At 38.8% G+C, this 24,465-nt stretch overlaps 1 protein-coding gene across 1 annotated transcript in view; it reads right to left on the bottom strand.

The window, feature by feature from the left end:
- Positions 1–23,405, bottom strand: part of sorcs3b (sortilin related VPS10 domain containing receptor 3b) — a 45,253-nt gene extending 21,848 nt beyond the window's left edge. The window contains exons 1-5 of the mRNA XM_044373547.1: positions 22,580–23,405; positions 4,339–4,406; positions 836–935; positions 509–667; positions 255–328 (exon numbers count right to left, since the gene is read on the bottom strand). Coding sequence (XP_044229482.1) covers positions 255–328; positions 509–667; positions 836–935; positions 4,339–4,406; positions 22,580–23,287 — 1,109 coding nt within the window. The 5' untranslated portion in view covers positions 23,288–23,405. The remainder of the gene's footprint in view (positions 1–254; positions 329–508; positions 668–835; positions 936–4,338; positions 4,407–22,579) is intronic.
- Positions 23,406–24,465: the final 1,060 nt, after the last annotated feature.

Below are 24,465 nucleotides of genomic sequence, written 5' to 3'. Positions count from 1 at the left end.
GAGATTACTAAATGACAGCGACAACAAAAACAGCATGTCATGTTTGTGCTATAGAAAAAGAAGCACACTATTCCTTCAGGTCTACGTGACGTGGATGTAATCAGTTTTATGCTTGACTGCCATATGGGAGATCTGTTTTTGACAAGAGGTCACTGGATCCTTCTGACAGCATAGGGTCATGAACACTATAATTATGCAAATTACAATCAATCACTGTGCAAAACAGTTCAAAAATGGGATCCACATAATCATACCAGTAGAATCGGCCGGGCATCACGTTGTCGTGAACAAGCTGCCACTTCTTCCCAAAGTCCATTGAGCTATACAGCTGCAAGATAAAATTAGGCCAAACTTCATCTCACTTAAAGTTTTAGGAGGAAGATAATGTTAATGAGCTACACAGCTATCATCACATCCATGTCAGAATCCAATAAAAACTACATTTGAAAATTACTAAATAAACAGGTCAAACACCTAAAAGTTCATTGTTGATTTACTCAGACGCTACCTTGCTGTCATGACTGTAAGCCAGTATCCAGTTCTCCTGTGCAGGGTGGAAGAGCAGACTCAGGATGTTGAAGTTAATGAGATGCTTCTCAAAGCTTGCCCCTTCATCTGAACTGATGAGAACAGCGCTCTCTACCTCTGGGTCGCTAAGCATCATTATCTAAAGTACAGACCAGGGCCAGACGAGGGATATGGCATTAGAAAGAGGGAGAGAGACAGAGATACCACCATTTCACAGCAATTTAAAAAAAAAACTGTAATTTGACTGTTCAGGACTAAGCCTGTAAGAGATGAGAAAGAGAGATAAAAGCAACAAGGAAATGCTGACCTTCTGTTTGTTGGTAGGGCACACATACAGGTAACTTAAAACTGTCCTTGAACCCACTTTGTCATTGAGTTTAGTGTAGGTGCTTCCATAATCAGTGGACCTGGACACATAGAAAAAACATGTTACATGAAAAAATTGAGGATATTGTGATTTATCCATTTCAAACCTGCCTGAGACAAATTTTAAAGCACCATGCCAGTGCTTTGGCATGTTTTAGCCCATTAACTGCAAATCAATTGTTCTTTACATGACTGCATCGCCAAAGCATACCATGCGATTTTAGATTGATTTTCTACCATCGATGCTGCCTTTTGCTTTAAATTCATAGTCAGGTATAGACTGAACTAGACATCAACTTGCAGAGACCAGCTTCATACTAATGTGTTATTTTGCTTCTCGTTTAAAGGACTTAGTTGCAATCCTGCAAGAAATGTGCTATACATAAAAAAACATAATGCAAACTTACATATGGAAGAGTCTGCTCTTTATTCAGCCAGCACATTTCTGCACAGGGTGTTGGCTGAATAAAGAGCAGAGCCTTCCAGTAGTCACTTAGAGTTGCAGAGATATGCTGTTGTTGTTAACTGTGCTACTCACACAGAGGGATTAAATTCATCGCTGTTCTCACACATGTACAAGTACACATGTGACACGATACAAATTACTACATACTGCACGAGACGGTGATGGAAATGTGTAGTGCATGCAAGCTGTAAAACACAGCTAGAAGAAGAAGATGAAGAGGTGAAATAATATACACAGAAGGGAGGTGGCAACTGGTGAAGGTGAAGCAGCAGTCAAAGCAAGAAAGAAACACATTTATCTCCAAGATTGGCCATGTCTATCAAATGAAAAGGATATATATATGATGACTCTTATACCACTCATCAATAATTGGTGGCAATAAGCCACAAAAAAATTTAGCAGTGTGCCAGCAAAAGGAAGGAAACAAGAACTCTATTAACCCAAGTAAACATGGATGTAAACAATGCAGGAAAACATTCAAATAATCAGTTTTGCAAATGTTGTATGAGAGAGTAAATGCATTTAACATGTTTAAACCTTGAAGATACACACAATGCATTTTGGTGAGAAACAGTGACACTGGGTACATTTAGCATAAAGTAACAATTTGAAAAAGTTGTAGTACATCAGCACACAGGGGCTAATGTGAAAGTTCCTTCCCACTGCATTAAAGGAAGCTCTAATAAAAACAATAAATAAAAGTGTTGGATTCACATTTTGACAACCAACAAGAAAATATGGATATCAAGGGAAGCATAATACAAGTCTGAGCTTCCTGCATTGAAAAGGTTGAGATATTCATTAGGCAGTTTTCCCACAAACGACACATACAGTAATGCAGACTAAGCCTTCATTTTAACCGTGTCAAGCAAGTCTTTGCAGGCTGATACTTATTCGATGCTGACATATAATGAAACCAGTTGCTGCCTGCAAGGTAGGAAATCAATTTATGAACTTCAGGTACGCTTTGGAAAGTGGTCAGCAGTAATGTAAGTTAGAGGGCTAAAACATCCAGCACGGACATAGTGCTTGAATAGGCCAATGAACATATTGTAAGCTCATATAAGGTTTTACTCTCCATTCATGCTGGTAGATTCTTTCACACTGAAGACAGTGAGGAAGGAAAATAAAGACATCCTTTCCAATGCAGTGATGAAATCCCCTTTCATACATTTTTTATCTTTAATTGGTGCTAGAATGGCCTTTTCTCTCAAACTGATTTAGATATTTAATTTCATGCTCTGTTATTCAGGTTTCTCTTCAGCAATGAAATTAAATGTGTCATTATGTTGCTATAGAACAACAAATTAGCAATACAAAGGTGACATATACAGGTTTAATGTGAAATAATTTATAAAAAAGCAGAAGAAGAAAAAACTTAATTACACTAATTAATTAAATGGCCTGAATTTAAATAAAACAAGACATTTAAGTCTATGCAACATACAGTACTTAATGACAGCAGGAATAAACATGTAGTTGTAAAGCTGGCTGGTACTTCACAAAACTGCCTGTGCTTTACAAGTCCATGCATCCTATGACAAGGGTAGATGTGTTTGTCATCCCAATCTTCATATTTCTCCTCGCCACAAACATCCAATCCACGCTCTCAGTTCTACCTGAGTGCCTCCAAATGTAATTTCACTGCATAATTGGATAGATACCCAGTGTCTGCTATCATTGTCTGTGCATTAATCTGAATGGTCCCATTTGCTGGTGACATTGTTTTCAAAGACTCTCCCCTAAACACATTTGTATTTGTGCTTAAGTACTCCTTTCAGTTTGGGATATCGGCCTTTGAATGTGACTATGCAAGAAGGCCTCTTAAATGGTTGTAATGTTTCTTTAGAAGAGAAGGGAAGTCATCTCAAAACACAAAGGGACTTGATGCGAGTTAAGGTAGCTTTCACAAGTCACCCATTGATCTGCACATTGCATTTTGCCACCAACAGTGGCTTGGAGCTGTAGTCATAGATCATTTATTGTGTTATCACAGGAATCATTTACTCCTGTTTCTTTTCATAACATTCAAATCTCTGCTTTTCTAATACCCATACTAAGAGCCTTCATGCACCCCCTGAGGTATACTCTAATTTACTCGTGGTGCCATTGTTAAGCAGACACCTTGATGATGGAAGACCTCCTGTACACAATATGGGATTTCAAAACGTGTCAAGTCGGGTGTAAATCTTAGCGGCCCCTCTGGTGAAACAGATATTAATTTCAAACTCTATGCTTGGCAGACTGATGGTCTCTTTTTCACGTGTATTTCAAAATGAAATGAGTTCTCTGCAGGCTATGTGAGAGGTGAGAAAAAAGGCTTATCAGAGGCCGGATTGGGCTCTATGTTATAATCCTTAATGAATTCTATTCTTATTTATGACCTGACAGGGCACTGTAACTCACCTCTCAATACATACTGAATGGAATTACTATAGCTATACAGTAGCAATTGCATGTCAATTGCTTCTGAAACAAAAGGTTACAGATGACAATCAATCAAAAACTCCATCAGGAAGTTTCTACATCAGAGAAAAAGAACCACAGATTCAATCAAAGAATCCCTCAGATTACTCTTCCAGTTTATCTTTCAAAAACAGCCTTTCAAAAAACAGTTTCTTTGCAGATGATGGACAGTTAACAGGTCGGGCCTTTTCTAAAAGGTTGCTGCAGTCTTAGTTGTGTTATTTATGGGACCACGGGAAGTAAAGAGGAGCATGCTTCATTGTGAACTACTTCAGATTGCTTTATTAAAACATACTTCATATTGGCTTCCAGAGTAACTTGATTGTTCATATCCTAGCAAGGGAGTGCACTATAAATCATACTTACAGTATAATGCACCCTCTATGAATATATTATTCTTATTGTTTTTAGGGCCGTGCTTCTGCATTTTTATAAAATTCTTTCAATGATGCTATAACCTTTCTATTTGGATGGAAAAGGGAAAATAACAATAATCAACACAAGAAACTTACCTCCACAGAGAACTCTCAGTAACAGCCCCCAAGTTGAAGTCATACAGCTTAGTCAAGATCAGGATCACCTATAACACAACACCGACAGACATATTTAATTACATGGTGAGGACGGCACTAAAAACCCTTTACGTAAGCGCCTCACCAGCATACATTACCTGTCTACACTTAATGACATGGAATGAATACAACATCCTTTTAATAAGTAATTTGATTGAACAAGAGGCCTTCCATGAGAGCTGATATAGAGAACAACAGCACTGGGACTTTTAACTATACATGTATCACTCTGCTTCACAGATGTTCTAATAACCATTAATTACATTAGCAGTCATTATTAGCTTAGATTGTAACAAACTTTGCACCGCAAAGATCAACATATTTCCACCAACAACATTTGAGTTAAATTATGGATGGTCGTCAAAAGAGGACGAAGGGAAGGAAAGAAGCCCGGATACATCAGTTTAAACCTCTTATATGACATCAGCCGACCTAGACAAGTTAGAGAAGAGCAAAAATGAAGCTAACACTGTAAGACAAACAACATGGCTTTGAACTGCTTTCAGACTTGGCTTAGTCTCAAAAATATAAACATCGACATTCAATCCGTTAAGAAGACCAAGCTGATTACAGTCTTGAGGCAGTTTTATGGATCCACCCGGACAACTAAAAGTGAGCTCTACAGCATCAGCAGCTACCTTGGGCTTCAGGCTGGTTTAAATCATTATATCAATTAGCCTCCTGTTAGCCATTCATTGTATTTAATGCAGGACCCAGAATTCATTTCAGCTAATAATGTTTTCAAAGGTGAGATTAGAGAGAATGATTAAAAGGCCACCCCACCCCCCAATTTCACCTGAAGACCAGCACATCTTAAAATATTCTGCAACACTAATTCCAGACAATCCAAAAGGTTTATTGAACAAGGTCTGGTACGATATTAAGTTGCACTTCGGGTGCAGGGGCAAAGAGGGGAATCAGGATCTCAAACCTGACTCATTCATCCTAAAACGTGACGAGAATGGAGCAAAGTATTTCATCGTAACATTCAATGAAGAAACAAAAATTCATAAAGGTCCACTGGAGACATAGAAAATCTGAGGGGCGCTATGTTTGAGGAGTGAGGAAATCACCTCTGCCCGGTAGCATCTCTCAAAAAATTCCTGAACAAACTTCCGCCTGGTGCAAAAGCCCTCTATCTGCAGCCCAGGAGGGTAACAGCTCCGACAGACAGTTTCTTGTATACTCCACTGTGAGTAAACCAGCTGTCACAGATGTTACCCAGGATGTGCAAAGTGGCAAGGACACACACGTCTTACACCAACTACAGCCTGTGATCCACTGCCATACAGAAACTGTTTGATGCAGGACTCGAGGCGAGGGAGATCATGGTGAGTGGGCATAGGTGAGATGCTTTATATAAACATACAGAGACTACGATATGAACTGTGATTTATAATGAGACGTGGAAGATAAAAAATATACCGGTAAACAAAAAACTTGTTTGTCTTGCGGGTCTGAAAGCTCACTAAAAAGTTATTGGAGTTCATCCATGGAGAACATGAAATGACGTACTGTCTGACCAAGCTGTTAACTCATCGGAACCACACATGCCACCAAAGCAACTGTCAAGTGACTGTTTGTGCGTTGCTTGGCAACAGTGCAGTCGCTGAACTATTTGTGTTGGCAGAGCCAAATAATGATTAAATAAACAAACAAATCATAATCTGTTGTCAATTATTACTGTTAACTAATAAATGGCGCTTGTAGAACTATTGTATAAAAGCAATATCACACTTGAGGTTGTGCTGTTGTACTGACTATCAGTACGGCCGTGATTATGTGCAGCCTCGTACCTACGACCGAATCACAGCCATGTTGATATTCAGTACAACAGCACTCCTTCTCGTGTGATATTGCTTAAATATCAGCCACGTATGGTATGTTCATATATATATAGAACATTAGATGTGACATTACATCATAAATCACAGGATAACCATCCACTATCTTACCTGGGTATTGTTTACAATTGATGACGCCCAAACCAGCATCTAGCGGATCCGAGGTGACATCTGCAGGTATGTTTACATGCTGTTTAATGTGCTGCAGCTGAGCAGCTTATTAGCTATCTAGCTGCCAACTGACATTAGCAGTGCACTTTTTTTCCGGTGAAAGTGAAAAAGTGAAGCCCAGGGAAATCAACACAACAGTAATGTTAGCCACATCCTTGACAGCAACACAGAGCACTAACCAACAGCCAACATATTGTCATTCGAGGCCGAGGGGGGCACTTAACGTTACATATTCACCATACCTAGGTAAAGTAATCCAGTTGGAGAAAGGAGATTTGTACTTCAGCAGTTCTGGTCAAGCTTGCAATTTTGCAAAATTCCCACAATTTCTCTGCATTATCAACGTATATTTAATGACTATACCTTGTGATGAGAATAAAAGATATTGCGATGAGTCCATTAGGAGTTCTGCTGAAGGCAAAACTTGCTTTATCCACAAAAATACCTCCTCATTTACAGTTAGCAAGGCCTTTAACCCCTCCTCTCATCATCAAAACAAACCCCATGCTGGTTGACCAAAAAAAAACCCGGTAAAACAGCAAGTATTTCCTAGTGAGTTAGTGTGTGTGTGTGTGTGTGTGTGAGAGAGAGAGAGAGGAAGAGATATGATTGTAATTGCCTCCCAATATAGGCCATAATACTCAAAGATTATAAATACAACATAAGCCTCTTTCAACATAGTTTCCAATTAAATCAAATTTAAAACTTGACCCAGGTAAGATGGCTGCCATATGTTTCCATCCCAGAATGGCAAGTCACTATGACACGTCGCATCTAGTGTTTTATGTCTATGGGTATGTTATCCCAATGACAAGTGATTCTCATGTTGTCAAGAGATGTCAGTCTGCTGGTTGCAGGATCTGAAAAAATCCATGTGGGCTGTCAAGAGTTGTGTCTGTATCTCATGTGGAATGATACCTACATGACAGCAAAATCTGAACATAATTGTTCAGTGAACAGTGAAAAGAAATGCAGTCAGTGGCTGCACCGCACCATCCTCTCTTACCCCCCCAACTTTTAACCTCCGTCTTGCTTTTAGCTTCAAAATAGTGAAGTACTTTAGTTGCAAAAGCACAAACAAATGTTGATCTCGAATATTGATGAAAGATGAAGTGTTATATAATGTATTTTTCTCATTGAAAGATGTCCAGTTCCAGTTTGGGCTAAATGCTTTTGCATGTTCTCCGAGGATGGTTGGACAATGTGTTTCTGGGGAAACAAAAATGTGGTCCATAAAAGCCTGCCAATGCAGAGAGGGCAGAGTGAAATGGTGTGCAAACACATTATTGTCACTCCAATGGCATTATAAATGACTTCCCATGGGGATGCTCATAACTCAGGATAGAAAGGGGGGGTAGGGTTGAGAGTTTGGGGCAGGGCATGGAGGAAGGGAGAAGGAATAACAATCAAGGAGCAGAAACATGGCATATTATGAATTTTTTAAAAAAGCCTGAAAGATAGGTCAAAAGCTCAATTACAGTGAGTTTAAACACATTAACCTTATGGGACCCACGGAACGAGTCATTAAACTGAGAGAAGCCACACAAGACTCGAAGGAACAAAGACATGCCTCTAAGTCTGCTTTGAAAATGTTAAAAACCCAATTGACCCACAATTTAGCCATCAAACGGCCACTGTGCATGGCTGGGACTATCTGCATTACAGGTTAATTAACCAATCACACAGAGAGATAAGCATTTGCATAACTAAATGCACAATGTCTGCAAGGTCCAACGCTAGAGTCTGAATCAATTTGGTGTACAGACTTAGTTAAATGGCTGTGATGTTAGGCCTAATTGCCTACTTTGAAAAATAGATAGGAGAGAAAAACTCTACCAAATTGTTGATCATTTGTCTCCTCGGTTCTCTTTAGCTAACAACAATGACTCTGTGTCATGGGAAGTCATAAATACTACAAGGTAAATTGAATCTGGAGTTGATTTTATCAGTGTCAAACTAGAGCAGTTCATTCCCAACCAAAGGGATGCAAATATCCAGCACAGCAAATTAATTGAGTGAACAGTGAATAAATGTTCACAGCTTGATGGGTTTCAATCACTTGTGCCATTTTGCACGTATATCCAATTTAATCAAACACTCACAAATTTACTTGAGGATGTAAAACAACCTCTAAAAATAGCCCCAAGCAACAAAACATAATAACAAAAGGCCTCTAAGCACCCAAGCTATAATTGTCATTAGGAGCTCTCTCTTTTCTGTTGTCAACGTGTTTGTGCTGTTGGCTCATTAACAAAAGCTGACCCATTGAATTGGGTCAGTGAAGATCTACCTAAGGGACCAATAGACTAGTGAGGCAGATGACTGTTTGGATGATTTGTCCCTAAGTGGATACATCAAGAGTACATCACTGGAGACTATGTGTTCCCACGTCTTCAACATTATTGATAGGCTGTGCATCTGTGGCTCAAGTCAATAGGGAGCAACTACTATACATGCAAATGCTGAGACCAGCGGGGAGAACGCATGACTTGCACCACAAGAGCCCAACAAATGAAGCTGCATTAAACACAAAATTCTAAGAGTTTATGGTGCAGCCTTGCATTTATGTAAATACCGGGCACAAACAAACACAAAATGGCTTCCAGAATTATTTTGAGCCTTCTAGGTAAATACAATTTTCCATGCATATCATCGCTCACTTGCATACATGAAATTAAGTAAGGACCCTGGAAGGCCAAAAGCGGTGGATTTATTCATGTTTATGTTTTATTGATGTGAGCAAAGAGAGTTTGCCCCAGGAAAGTCAACCAATCATTTTTCAGATTGGCTCTCACTCTCTGAGGAGTTGGGTTTAGTCATCCTTTTATCCTAACATTCTATTCTTGTCACCTTCTTTCCTTTATTTGCTTCCTTTTTTCTTTCTTTCATTCTTTCATTCTGTCTTTTTCTCTGTCAACAGGCTCCCCAGATACTTGTTTTTTGCATCCAGCGATTTCATGAGGAACCCGTGCATAGCGAAAATTAAAAACAAAAACATTACAGGCATGTCAAAGTCAGGTGCTGTTTGACCATGCAAAGATTTTGACTCTTTCAGATGGTTGAATAGACAGCCTCCGTGGAAAAAGGCATCTTACATCCATAATGTCATTGTGATATACTGTATCAGTTCCATGCAAATGTCTCTTGCAAGCATTCAAGCATGCAGCACATGCATGTACTGCACATTCACAGAAACAGACTGTTGGGCCAAATCAAATCTTTAGAATTCCATATCAATCTGGTTTTTTAAAGAGAAATGCGGAAATTTTAAAAGTACTTCCCCGGGACGTAAGAGGCATCTCACCATGTTGGTGGGCAGAAGATTGTCTACATAGCTTGCAATTTAGCTATGAACTGTACTGCAATATGGCTATTAATAAAATGGAATAGCTGCAAATAAGCACAGTTTCATTCAAATTGAACCTGTTGCTTTTACAGCCCCCAGTAAAGCATCATTAAGACATTACCCCTCAAATATTATTTCTGTCTAATTGGGTAGTCAAGGGAAAAAAGCGACCCTTACTCTAAACAGCACACCTCTAGATTGTTGTTTCTTTTCTGCTCAGGAGTAACACATCACAGGAAGAAGGGAAAAATCTTTAGAAATGTGAGAAATACAACCACTTTCATGTAGATCTGGCACTGTTTTTGAACCTAACTGGAGGGGACAACTGAAGGATCTAAATTAATTTCCAAGGGACCCCCAAGTTGCTAACACTGAATGATGTAAGGTTCTTTGTAAGAACACGGCTAACAGCTCCTTCTCAGAGAGGATTGACACATATCTCTATTTTATTTACCTTTAGTGTCCTCTGAAAAGTTCACCGCTAAAATGAGACACATTTACATTCTCATGAATACACATAAGCTTTTACATATTGCACTGTAGGGTAAACACATCCATACAGAGAGCCATCTCCCGGCAGTAACCTTTGTCTATTTACCTCCTCTCATTCTAACCAAAACATCAAAATGTCTGACAACTCGCTGAAATGTGTCGACACTAATTAAATAATTTCTTACGTTTGAGCTTTTATAAGCTGATTTTAACCAAAATATGCCACCTTTCTATGTCAGCTGTCTGGAGGTCAGTTTCTGTGACCTTGTCAGATTTAATAAACAGAGTATAGATGGGTTTTGAATCCATCAAGTGATTGAATTAAACAAAATCTGACAAGCCTTGAGCGCAGATGTTCTTTTATTTACCTGGGCTGTGCATATATACAAGATGCACGGGTACAGTGGGCCTGAGTGTACATTTTTCAAGTAGTTTTGTGTTTCTTGGGTACTATTGTACAACTAGAGGGTCACATCATGAAGATGTCTTCTACTGCATAATCATTTTATCATTAATAACAATAATAATAACAATAATAATAATAATAATAATAATAATAATAATAATAATAATAATGAGAAAAGAAGAGACGTATCTTGTTGGGATGACAGCCATGACAAACACAGATGGGATTTTCATGGACCTATGGGTGGTCGGAAAGTTTGTAGGGGAAAAACTTGGAGCAGTGTGATTGATCAGGATAACTAGAAGTTGGATGGTTATTATAGATTATGTCTCAAAGCGCCAGAGATATAGAGCCCTTAAGATTTGTGCATTTGAAGTTGGTAGCAGTGTGAATTGCTTCCCACTTGGATTAGAAGCAAAGATGAAGGGAGTGGTAAGTGGTTCACCACTGTCAGTAGAGGCTGAATCATTTGGGGATGATGCAGGTGTGCGTGAGGCGAGCAGAATGACTAGATTCCAAGAAGGGGAGGACAGTAATTCTGTGTGTTTGAGTTTTCAAGGGGAATTGCTGGGAAGAGTGTACCTTGATTATGTGTGTTATAGGGTGAGGCCATATGACAGAGCTCCTCTCAGATGATTTTGTTGTTAGGAATATGGACATGTTGCTGCAGTATGTAGAGGAGTCAGAAGATGTGGGAGGTGTGGGAAGGACAACTGCAAAGTAGAAGGACAAGCAAAGTGCCTGCACTGCAGAGGAAATCACAATGTGGGGTCAGCACAGTGTCCAAGAAAAATTAAGGAAGGGAAAGTGAAATAGATGAGAGGAGAAGCAGGATTGTCAAAGCTGCTAAGAGAATGGAGAAAAATAACAAGATGGTGGAAGTGCAAAAAGAACCGGAGCAAAAAAGGAATGGAGCTGATTATAATATCTGCATGGAAAGCAGAGGAGAAAAGATTTTTGGCATTCATTGCCATGGTCATAAATTGCACTGCTGAATACAGGGGAAGTCAGAAAGAATCAAGATGGTGCTGGACACTGCCAGGAGATACTTGAATGTTATAGACATATTTGGAGAAGATCTAAATGTTACACTGCGGGAAGGATTTGCATCAACTCAGGCAATTAGGTCTTGGTTATAGAATAGACAACGTCGTGAATGGGTGGACACTGTAAATAGTTTGCACTACGAAGTTTTTACATTCCAGCAGATGGCGGTAATGCAACATTTGTGGATGCCAAACACTGTAAAACAAAACAGAAGAAGAAGTAGAAGACAGGGTCACAGCAGAGTGGGAGTCCAGTACGCCCGGAGAGGATAGCAGTTCACCACTGGTGATCAGGTGAGGCCCTGGGTTTAGTTGGATATCACCAGCCAACAGGAAGGTTGTCATCAAGTAGAGGATCTCTCAGTATGGTCGACTTGATCGCTCTCTCCCCTTGAAACTTGTCCTCATTGGCAAAGGAGCTTGGCCATTATTTAGAAGAGCACGTTGCATGTTGACTCCACGTATTGAGAGTGGTACAGTATTGAAGATTGCGGTGATCAGGTTGATTTGTATAGCTGCAGCGCACAGTAGGTGGCTCTTTGAGCAACACCAGAAGCAATCTAACATTGCAATGTATTGGTTTTGTGTATATGTTTGAAACACAAACTGGGTTTTTGTAGAAAGGTGAGTTTGGCAAATTCGGCAAGGTTGTTTGTGTGTCCTCAAGCAGCACCATCTTGCCAATGGCATGAAATTATACTTCATGTATATTTTTTATACATCGTGTATAATATTTAATGTGACTAATCGTAACAATATATCCTAAATTTTCTACAGAATAAAACACGTCTAGAAACAGAAACAGCAAGATGGGCTCACCTCTAAACTATGAAAAATGATTTTTGAGAGCAAATGGTGTCTCTAGTAGACCAGATGAGGGTGATGCCCAGCTTTTACATAAATTTTCATACTTGTGTCACAGTGTAAAAACTGACTCTCTGCCATTACTCATTTGAATAGAAAGCAGCAAGTGGTTTGGAAGAGGAAGCGGGGTGAAAAATCTAGAATAGTGGCTCAGACACCAAAAGCTGGCCAGGCAATATGAAAAAAGCAAGCTCGTACTCCATTGTTCACCTCACTACACTGCATTTCATTGGACTGTTCATGCAGATGCAATCCTAAGGACACAAAAATAAAACCTGTTTCATTTGTTGTTAAGCTCATTACAATCTCAACTTCATTAAAGGAAGGAAGACAGATGCCAAGGGCAAAACAGTCGTTTGAGTAATTTGACAAACACTGTGTTTTCTTAAAGTCAACTAGCTAATTAATGTCCTAGATCTCCTACTCACACTGAGAACATTTCAGGTCTGTTGTAGCGCTGCCACTTTTAATTTTCATTTCTTGTGCTACAAGAAAATCTTGTGCTAAAAAATCAACCGCCAAGCACAGGAAACAGGATTGTTTTGACTCCTTTATTGAGCCAATGGCATCTAGAAAAACGTGCTTAAAATGTAGACTACAAGTGTAGATGTAGAGAGAAGTCTGTACATCAAAATGATGAAAATACTGTCGCTGAAAAGTGTCACAATACATCCGACATTGTAGAAGTATTTTGCAGCTTCTTTTTTTCTCCCCATATGATTAAGGATTAATATATTCGTGCATCCATTAGAAATTATCTGATGCAAACACCTGCAGAGAAAAGAAATACAGTATTGGTTGCAAATTTGCATACATTTCTTTAAGGCTTAAGAGAAGCAAGGGCAAAATCAAGATACACTGCAAGTGGGCGGAGGGATAAAAACACAACATCTTGATTGTGGCTCTTTGAGGACAACTCCGAAGTAGAGCACTTAACAAGAAAGACAAACGTCTTTTAAGAGAAATGGTGCAGTCGAAGAGAGGCCTTACTCTGTCCTCATCTTATCTGTGGACCAAATTGATTGTTTGTTCTTTTGCAGGTGAAAACATACTCCGAGGATACAGCTTTCATCAAGTAAACCCCAGTGAAATGTCCCTTTTGCATTAGTCTGCTGTCTGTATGTTTGCTTATCCTCTTGACTCCTGAGCTTTGGTCATATAGCCCTGATGCTTTGAGCTTGAGAGGTTTCAGCAATCAATTCAGTCCATAATGGGGGGAAATTAATGAAATGGACTGAATGTAAAAGGGTTTCACCACAAATAAAGCTCTATTGTGAAGAGATTTTGTGGGCATACAACAATGTACAATAAAATGTTGCCATTAGTGGGATAAAACATTGCAATTGGTCTGCTTCATTTCTTTAAAGAAAGGCCAAGAGTCAGAGAAATGTTAGATAGATAGACTGCGTAGACTGCGTATTGAAACATACACATAGACTGGTCCATATTTTTTTCTTCTGTGTCTTGATGTTGATGTTTCAGCACAATGCATGTGGTTTGCACAAAAGGTGAAAAACAAGGGAAGCGGAATACAAGGACAAATGTGATGGCAATTTTAGAAGTCATTTAAATGTTTCGACACATTTGACAAAGTTTTAGTCACATCCCATGCAATTTAAAATTAATTTTATGCATTGTAAGCAGTGTGGAGAGCCAAAAATACAGCATTAGCATTCTACCCATACAGGTCTCTTGTTCTGTGGCTCTCTTGTTTGCTCGTATTTAGTGTTCAGAGGTTGAAGTAGCATGACTACATTTATTCATCCTTGTTCCAGTTGTAATGTTGGTGTGTAATTCTGTTATTCACTAAGCCATTGTCTACAACAAAGATTGGAAATTTACCAGAGTGAATTTATGATAATATAAAATCTTGGAAATATGAACTATTTTTTGATAAGTTTGAAAAGTAGTTAGCATTTTGGATAACTTTAAGCAATATAACACCATTCAGGCATTTCTTCCATTCTCTTCTGTTCTTTCACAGCTTTGGCTCCTAATGGCTCGGCTTCTGCCCGGGGGGCTGTGAGCTGGAGCCAAAGGCAGTAGTGGGTCCAAATCGAGATTTTGGAAGAGGAAAGTCCTCCACCTAAAATGACCCCCTTGCTGCCAAATATGCTGTGAAACTCAGATCATGAGCTGAATGTGCCCCACTTATTTGCATTTTTCATAATGTGTTGAGGAGGAAATTGGCTACTCTTACAGATTTAGTTAACATCGGTTTTGATGAACTACTGTAAGTATCCGGAAGTGAATGATGTCAACCCTGACTCCTAGAAATCACACTTTTATACTAGGCTACATATTTTTTTTTTTTGTAAGTTATGTTTTGAAGGAAACATAAAATCTTTTAGGATTATGTTTAGTGGGCAGATTTAGTTTAGTTTTTCTCCAGGGAACATAAATGCTATGTTCTTGTAATGATCTGAAGTCATACAGAGGTGGTCAAAGAGGAGAGTGGGCATCAGTGTTGCCAGATTGGGCAATTTTCATCAATTTGTTTACAACTTTTGGTACCATCTAGACAGTTATAGATACTGTTCAGTGAATTGGCTCCTTTTCCTCTCCAGGTATTATTATTGTGACTGACTGGGCACTGAGTTCAGGCTCGACATGGAGTGACTGATAATTGATGATCGGTAAAATCAAATGTCATTTCATTTCATATAGGCTGAAGCTTTTTTCTACTATTCAAATAATTATTCCGTTACAAAGTCATAGCGCTGTGATGGAAGCCTGTTCATATATGTGATGACTATACATTTTGATGTAACGTTATCTAAAAGTCAGAGTGTAGATTATTTTTAATTTCCTTACCTGTGGTTTTGTGGTTTGCCTAATCATACTAATAAAACAGGGACCCGAAGGTTCATCAAAATGAATTATTTATTTTTCATCCTGCATTTGTACTGTATTCAGCCACAGAGCAAAACAGGGGCCAAAATCATTCTCACTGAAGGACAAACCTTGTATGTTACATTGTTATTACCAAAAAATGCTGAGTGTTGTATTGCAAATCTAAGGACACTGGTAGGTGTTCAAAGCAAACACAGGTCTCTTGACATCAGAAACCAAGGTTTACACCTGTGTGTTAGATTTAAGGCAACAACAGCATTTTCGTTTTTGGTTAAATGTTAATACAGTAAATACATCATGACTCATGCTTCACATCAGTGTTGGCTTTTTCAGTATTTAACCAAGACCACAATCTTTCCCTAACCTTAGTCCTGCGAAATCACAAACAAAATTAGTATGTGCATTTACATCTACAAGACTTTTTTCATAAAGTAGCACAGTTTGTGTTAACACTGCCTTTATGATAATTATTAAGGAAGTCGTCTCCCAGTTTGAATTGAATGATTTTCAGGCACCACAATTATTCCATTTGCTTTGACTGCCTAACATGAAAAAGTATTATTTATTATTTTTCGCCATTATTTTTTCAGTTAATCAATGAAAAATGCCTGTGAACACCACTGAAAAAATGTAAATAACATCATCAAATGTTCTGTTTTGTCCTAGCAAAACCCAAATGTATTGAATTTACTACATGAATAACGCAAGACAAGGAAAAGCAGCCAGTCCTCCCATTTGAGAGGCTTGAAAAATGACTCACACAATTAATTGATTATTAAAATGGATGCCAATTCATTTTCTGTTGATCGACTAATTAACTAATTGTTGCAGCTCTATTGCAAGATTGTATATTGTAAGAAAACAAATGAAATGTTATTGTTATTGAACATTTTGCGACTTGCCAGATATGTTCATTAACAACATTTCCTCATTTTGTTGATAGAAAACGTCATTAAGGGCGTCATTAAGTTTCCTTCAAAATGAATTTGCTGTTGCAAATTAGTAATATGAATTTTATTTCTAGGAGACAGGGTTGATAATGTGTGTCACACCAGTTTAATATTAGCTTTTTTGGTTATGATATAAGGCTTATTTGATTACATGTTCATGAAAATGTTATGCTACTCAGTGATTTTCTGGACAGATGCCCTTTAACCTGAATTGTGTGTGTGACATTTTGAGCTATTAAATTAAATTAAATTTAAGAATGTATAATCTTGACATTAAATGTGGACTACCACTTTTCAATTATATCAGTTTCAGGGACTGATAGATCCCTATTTGTCACATAAAGTTTCATTTCATTTTTTTTTTTTTTTTTGGTTGCAGTGGGTCAAAAATTATTCCAGAGCATCTCCGTGTCAGAAAGGGACATGTTCGGGCAACTGAAGGCAACAGAAGCACAACCAAATACATCATCTGATAATATGAAATTTCAATTACCTCTATGTGGAAAATTGAGCCACTGAATGAAATTGCTGCAGTATACAGCAAAGAAACATAAAAATGATAAGATGGAAAAGCATGAAAGCAAGAATTAAATCCTACTGGATTCAGCTTTAGATGGCGTATGAAATGGGAGCAGCAGTAAAACTAGAATACAATTTGATGTTATTTCAAATTCAATGTTTAGTTGTTTAAATAATTTATAGTCTCATGGCACTCTTATTATTTACTCCAATATAATCATTAGCTCATGCAAATGATATGTAGTGTCTGTCAAGTCTTACCTCGGCAAAGATTTTGATGAATATTTTGTCATAATTTCTGAATAACTGCCATAATTTAGATCCATATTTATTTGCTCATTTGATTTTGACTATAACTCAACTATGTTTTTTGTTCAAAGCAAAAGCAAACCAGTCATTTTAAAGGATTTGTTCCAGGAAAGCCATTGAGTGAGTATTCTATTTTCTAAATGTGTCATTTTGTGTTTGGAAGTTTTCCATCATCTCTACTGATTGCGCGGTGTGTGTGTGTGTCTGTGTGTGTGTGTGTGTAGTGCTTTATGTTGGGTCTTTTGTATCTCACTAGATAGGAAAAACCATTTCCCCTGCAACTAATACATTCCTGTCACTGTAAACTGCCAAGTCAAACCATTATTTAAGCTGACTGCCACCTGAGCAATCCCAGTCATCTTTAAACATGATAGTAACTGCTATGTTGCTTCAGGAAATACACTGCTTCAAGGCCCAGAGAGTCTCAACACATAATGTTACCAAACCAGGGTCACTTGGTTTGCCTGATTTTAGAAGTGGTGAAACTAAAGACAACAAAATCAGCCGTGACAATCACGCATAAAAACTTCTTCCATAAAGAAGCACACTTTGTCTCTATGATAATTAATAAAGAAGTCACCTCCCAATTTGAATTTCAATTTTATGATTTTCCCAATCAGAAAATGCATAAATTTGTTTTCATAACCTAATCACAGCTATAGTATGTGTCTACCACACGGTGACAGTTATTAAACTAATTAATCACATGCAAACCTGTCAAATATGATTCTGCACCCGCTTTGTCACTTTGATTAAAATTGAAACATAAAAGCTGGGTGTATGCGTGCATGTGTGTGTGTGTTAAACAGAGAGAGAGAGACTGGGACAGATTGGGAAGCAGAAAGAAATCAAACAATGACAGTGTGCTTGAACATACAACTGAAGGCAGGCCTTTATTTGCCACTTAAAATGCACTTTGTGAGGCAAAACTACAGTCTAAGTGCTGAGGAAGTGCTGAGAGCCTATGTTGATGCGATGCATTATGGTCCCTGAGCACAAATGATTCATGGAAAAAAGGGCACACATGCATGTCATTTGAGGAGTAAAAACTGGGATTTCACTGAATTATTACTACAGAGAGGGTGAAACTTGTATCTTGTGTGCCATAAAATAAAACCGTAGCCAAAAGAACAATGAGAAATGTTTTCTTTTCCTCAGCTAATGTTTAAAAATTGCACATCCAGGCTCCTGAGCAATTGCTTTTGCTGTAGTAACCAGCAGTCTACCTCTTACATAGCACGTAGGATTGCTGCAATTTCCATCAGCATCTTACAATCACATCATTGGACATTGCACCCCTAAAGGCTTGAGACCAGCAGGATTAATGAACAGACGTATGGTGCTGACACCCTGAGGGACAAGCAGGTAGAGGGAAAATGTCTGGTGGAAAAGAAATTATCTTGATTTGTTTTATTTTTTTATTTTTTATTTTTTCATCAGCTACCACTTTAAAATCCATATTAAGAAAGAAATCTGAAACATAAATATCCAAACTGAGCATCAGTAATGTCTGATAGTTTATTAATATTAATATACACAAAAACTCTGGAAAGGTTTTGTGTATACTGGAAATTTCCAGCCGCTGAGGAGCTGCAAAATATTCTAATACAAAGTACCACAGGAGGGAAACAATTTGTACTGAAATGTTAAAACGTGAACCCCTTTTGATTTTCATCAAATGTTGTATGCACGGATCAAAAATCCCTTTAGCTAGAGACCAAGGGACCAGAGGATGACAAAAAGTGCATGAATAAAAGATTCTACAAGGTCACATATCAGCCCCTTAGACTAAGCATCATATGCTTTTTTTTATTAAATCAAACTATAACTGCAAAACCAGGAAAATGCAATGACAAATCCCTCTGTTGTATCTGAACACCTCAACAGTGGCAGCTTTCTAATGCACTTTTCATCATCCTGTAACACCCACAAACTCTGGTCAAATGCCTCTGTGAACTGGGAACCTATTCCATTTGATTTTATGGATCAAGGAGTTTCTATGCAACCAGTTCTGGCATGTTAAATGGAATAGCTGTCTATCTAATGAACCGGTTTTAAACACAGGTGTCCCCCGGGGCCATGCCATTTCCTCTTTTTTATTGTCTATTTATACCAATGAGATTATGTGCAACAATAACCACCTCATTCTGATTAAGTATGCGTGCGACGCGGCCCGAGAGGCCTGTCTGATTCCCAGTGGCAGCGAAAAAGACGATGTGACGGAGCTGACAGATTAGTTTGACTCTCGCCACCTCCAAGATGAAACATAACATTAAAAAAACAGAGATTTTACTCCACGGCCATGAGGAACAGCTGGCCTCATCAGTGTTCCCACAACATGAGTCAAATAGCAAGCCAATGAAGATAACCAGACCCTTATTCTCAAGGTACATGGACATTATTTACACCAACATACAGTATTATTTCAGCAGCAGAAGCTCGGGGGGATGTAATGTCAATAAAGACGTTCATTAGCTGTCCTTAGCTTCATCGCAGTGTCCCAGTTTGGTCAGCTGTCTTTGAGGAGAAACACACGCTTGCATAAATGGTCAATGAGGAGCCTCAAATCATTTGGCTGCCAATAACTCCCCGATCAACAAACAGTCAGCTGGCTTGCACACTAAGACTTTTGCCTTCAGGGGGGCGGGAGGGGGTCTCTGCATCCCTTAAGTGTGGGATGTGCTGCCTGTGCTGTTTAAAAAGATTACCCACACAGTCATGACACAGCTTGAACACCCATGTGAGGCAAATGACTGAAATATTGATTTGCCATACAGGACATTCGTCGCCAAGTGTGTGTAGTATTTTTTAATGAGTTTAATTTCTATTTTTGCCCATATTTGTGGCACACATCATCATAAATCATGAATCTTAATATCTTCAACCCCATTCACATTCAGGACAGATTTAAGAAGCAAGAAACATGCAGTCAATCAATACTACATGTAGTTAAGAAGCTTGAATTTAAAAGGGAATTCATCTAGTATATGTTTTATTCCCATGGTCGAGTCCAATCAATGTTATCTCTTTTAAAGTCACAGACCAGAGAGCTATGACTCCAGGCTTTGATGTCTCAGACAATCACAGAAATCGAATAATAGTTGGGAAACTGATTTGTGAAAAGATTTGAGGTTTTATACAATGAAATTCTTGATCAAATCTGAACTCTGGAGATCCCCTCTGGCGCTTTCACCATCACCTTGCACATCTTTCTCATTTCACTCCCTGTAGGATTTTACATCTTGGTCAGATCATAGGCAAAGTCTTAAGGAGAATATTTGATAGAACTACCCTAGACCATAGGAATGAAGTAATTTTCCTTCAAATGTCCCTTTTAGATTAGATTTATTATCAGTCATTTACATCTAATAAAAAAATCTAATATAGCCTGAGCTCTAACATCTAGTCATAAAACGCTATCAATTTACACTCTGCAGTTTCAGCTGTACTTTTGGGACCACAGAAAGAGTTCAGGATGTATAAATCTCAAATGTTGACTGGCCACAGTGACAAGCCCATCAGTGATGATCCAGTGAACAGTGAGCTACAGTACAAAAGACAATCTTTGGTGAAGACATCTCAGACCAACAACAAGACATATCCCACAAATCAGATTTTACTTGGTGCATTTCTAGTTTATTCCTGTAGAAACAATCTATAATGATGCATCAACATGGGCAAAGATTGGGATGCCTTGGAAAACAGAGTTGTGATTATTCTATGATATCATAATTTAATATTATCTGGCTTTTTCATTTAGTTGCTGCTATAGAATGAAGTGTTTAATTTGAATTCCTGTATTGCTGATTTGTACAAATACTTAAAGTACTTGACATTTATGTACGTGTATGTACGAATGTTTGTATAGGTGTAAATGTATGTATATATGTGGTATGTTTATATAGGTGTATATATATATGTATATATGTGGTATGTCCGTTGTAATTTGTAAAGTTATGTTTGTGTTTGCAATGTAAGGTATATGTTTTTTTTTTGTGTAAGTACTGTATATGTATTTTCTGTTTGTGTAAAATTAAAAAAATAAAATAAAAATAAAAAAGACAGGGATGCCCCTAACCTTATGACATTGATTACAAAAATAAACTGTAACAGATGAGAAATACAAGTTGAATGATATAACCATTGAGCAAAATATATCTACCTTTTTGGATAATGTATGAAGTGTTTCTGGGACACACAAATCTCCAGATGTGGTCCCAGATTAAGTTGCTGCCATACACCCTTGTGCCCAGCAAATTAAGGTGATCATACCTGAAGAAAAAAGGCAGAGTGGCTCCTTTCTTTTGTACAAGGCTGTTTGTAGTTTTAAGATCACTGTGCCTGATAAATACTGCAGCTTGCAAACACTTTTGCATGCTGTACATGTAAAGTAAGAGATAAAATCTCCATGTCTTTGTCTCGGTGAGGGTGAATGTTGTGCAATCACAAAGGGCACACACGTGTGCGTGCAGCTGTAGTGTGTGTGTGTGTGTGTGTGTGTGTGTGTGTGTGTGTGTGTGTGTAATGGGGGTAGGGGTGGGGGGGGGGGCTGATCTGGGTGGTTGCTGCAATGTCTTGTCATCCATTTAAGTTGTGCGCATTCCCATCAATCTGTTCTGAAGTGCAAAGCTTGGCGCCATTTCTTCAACAAACATATTGCAATGCTGTATTCGTCCAGGCAATTAGACAACTACCAACTAGGTGTGAGTCAAATGTCAATGACAAAGGCATGGTTCATTTGCCAAAAGGTCAGGCAGTGTCTCATCAGCGTCACATCAAGGGCCAGATTGGTCACAGTCCCTTTTAATTGTAGCTATGCACCGTCCTGAGAGACATTACTTGATTATTTCATAAATAATTAATGTGTTGTGATTGCTGCCAAACTACCTGCGCCTTCCCATTGCTCAGTGTCACCATAAATTTACCTGCGGGGTTAAATGTTGATTTAAAGTTCAGGTGACACATAATTTGTTGAAATAAATGATTCTACTGTAGTTTTAAAAGCGAGAGGGAATCCTGCAAGTGCACAGTCATAACCATCAGGCGTCCACAAAATCAGGCGCGCAATGCGCACAGTTATAACCTTTCTATGGACAACAACGGAAAATGTAATGATGAATATAAAAATTGTTCAATTCAAGACTATGTTAGACTGATAGAACTGTTAGAATAATTCATTTGCTGGAGTGAAATCCCCTCCTGCGCGCCGAGATAGGTGTGCGTAAAATTGTGACAGATACATGTATATATATTAAAGATATTCAGTTTGCATTTTAGACTTAAAAATAATATTTTGCATTATAATCAGTGTGGGGGTATTTTCGCGTTCTCTACAACCTTTATAATATGGTGAAATGTGTTTTTGCAGAACTGAAACTCACGCTGCTGTTGTGTCCGGACCAATGCACCATCGCCTGGTTGTGTGCTGAGTCTCCCGACAGAGCAAAAGTAGAAGTGTCCAGGTGCGGCTCACTTTGCCTCGGGTTAGACCCTTTGGCTTCCTCCCCAGTGCGCCGGTACTCGGCTCTGGAGTTGGAAATACCTTGGACAGTCTCCACAAACCTCTGCTGCGCTTCTCCACTTACACTCCTATCCACATTTTCAGTGTATGTTGCACCCACACTCCGTTTTGCCCTCTTTCTTGTGTCAGGAAATGTGCTTTCTAACATTATATTCGCTGTAGGTCGCCTTTGGTTGTCCTCGGCAATGTTATCATACTTTTTAACAGGTATTTTCAGACGGCTGGGGTAGTTTGGTACCGTTTTGATGCCGATTCGTGACTCATTTCCAAGTCCACTCTGTATGTCATTTCCCACTTGGTTGCCATTGTTCAGATTTAAAGCACCAACACCGACCGATTCCGTCTCAGAATCGCTTAAAACTTTTGAGCTATTGTCGACTTTGAATGAGACTTCGACCTCCGTTGATTTTCGGGTTACGCGTGCCTCCAGCGGCGTTATCTCCAGGCGATAAAATCTGTTATCTGTTGTAGGAGAACTTATTTCCGCTTGAGCCACAAACTTGGGGTGAAAGGGGTACAGCAACACCAAAGCCAAAAGAGAAAAACTCAAAAATGACCACAGTCCCATTCTGTCCTTCCTAACTGATAGTCTATCAGCAGGGAGAAAAAAATAGCGTGGCGGAGCTATTCAACTTCTAAGATATTCAAGGTATCATCTGTACGAGCAAGAAGCCATTCAGCAGACCCGCTCACGTCCAGGAATTTGTCAAAGTGAGGGACCAGTTGGGGAGGCGCTGCGCATCAGGCAAACGCGCCGACGGAGAGTGACTGCAGGAACCGATAGAGCTCATTGTTCATGAGGATGTTTGTGGGGGGAAAAAAGGGGGGTTAAAATGCTGAAATCAGACATAAACATTTTGAAATTATTCCACGATTTAACTGTCGTCTGGGATGGCAGAGTTTTTATTCAGTAACATCTTAGTCTATGGAAACCCATAAAAGTTATCCAAAACAGCACTTGATTAACTCGGAGCGGTTGACAGCAAAAGTAATTTGTGTTTTGCAGAACAGTGTTGTGTACACACTGTGGCAACATTTTTTTCCCCATGATACGACAGGAGAAAGAAAATCATTTTCTTGCAGCAATCAACATCGGATTCATCTGTCAACTGTGTGCACGCGCGTGCGCACGTGTGTGAGGGAACATTTTTGGGAAATCAGATGGACTTCCTGATAGAGCTCCAGACTGATACTGATATCCTCCTGATGTGCAGGGCTGCAGAGGTGCAGCATTTTCCACCTGATATTTCTGGTGACATTGTAAGACTTTTTAGACCACTAATACAGCTCGCCTCAGGCCCTCTACTGCACAATAGCCCTGGAAAGAAGCTTTTGAAGTCATTCTATAATATGTTTTCTGTTATCTTCATCACTTGTGGTGCCACACAGCCTCCAACAACTCTGTTTTAATCTTAGCACCTTCACATTTCATAGTATTAATTTATTTTAGAGTGTGCATTTGGAAAAACGGCACCTTCTCCAAATCAATATGCTATTTGAAAGGTATTAGTTTCAATTAGTGGAGCCAAATAAATCCTGAAAGGCAATTCCTATTTCCTGCTGACAGAGCTCTCTCAGTTGTTGCAGAAACTGTCCGTCAGTCTTTTTTTTTAAAAAAAGGATGTTTTTTACTTTGAGAACTTATTATGATGCCTGGTGATAAGGAGCTAAAACACAAGTTAGATACATTTGCATCAGCTGCCAGACAGCTGCCCAAGGGAGAAACCATGAAGAGAAGGATTTCCA

This window comes from Thunnus albacares, chromosome 14, assembly GCF_914725855.1.
Source record: "Thunnus albacares chromosome 14, fThuAlb1.1, whole genome shotgun sequence".
Classification (NCBI taxonomy): Eukaryota; Metazoa; Chordata; class Actinopteri; order Scombriformes; family Scombridae; genus Thunnus; species Thunnus albacares.
This window is presented reverse-complemented; position numbering and strand designations above follow the sequence as displayed.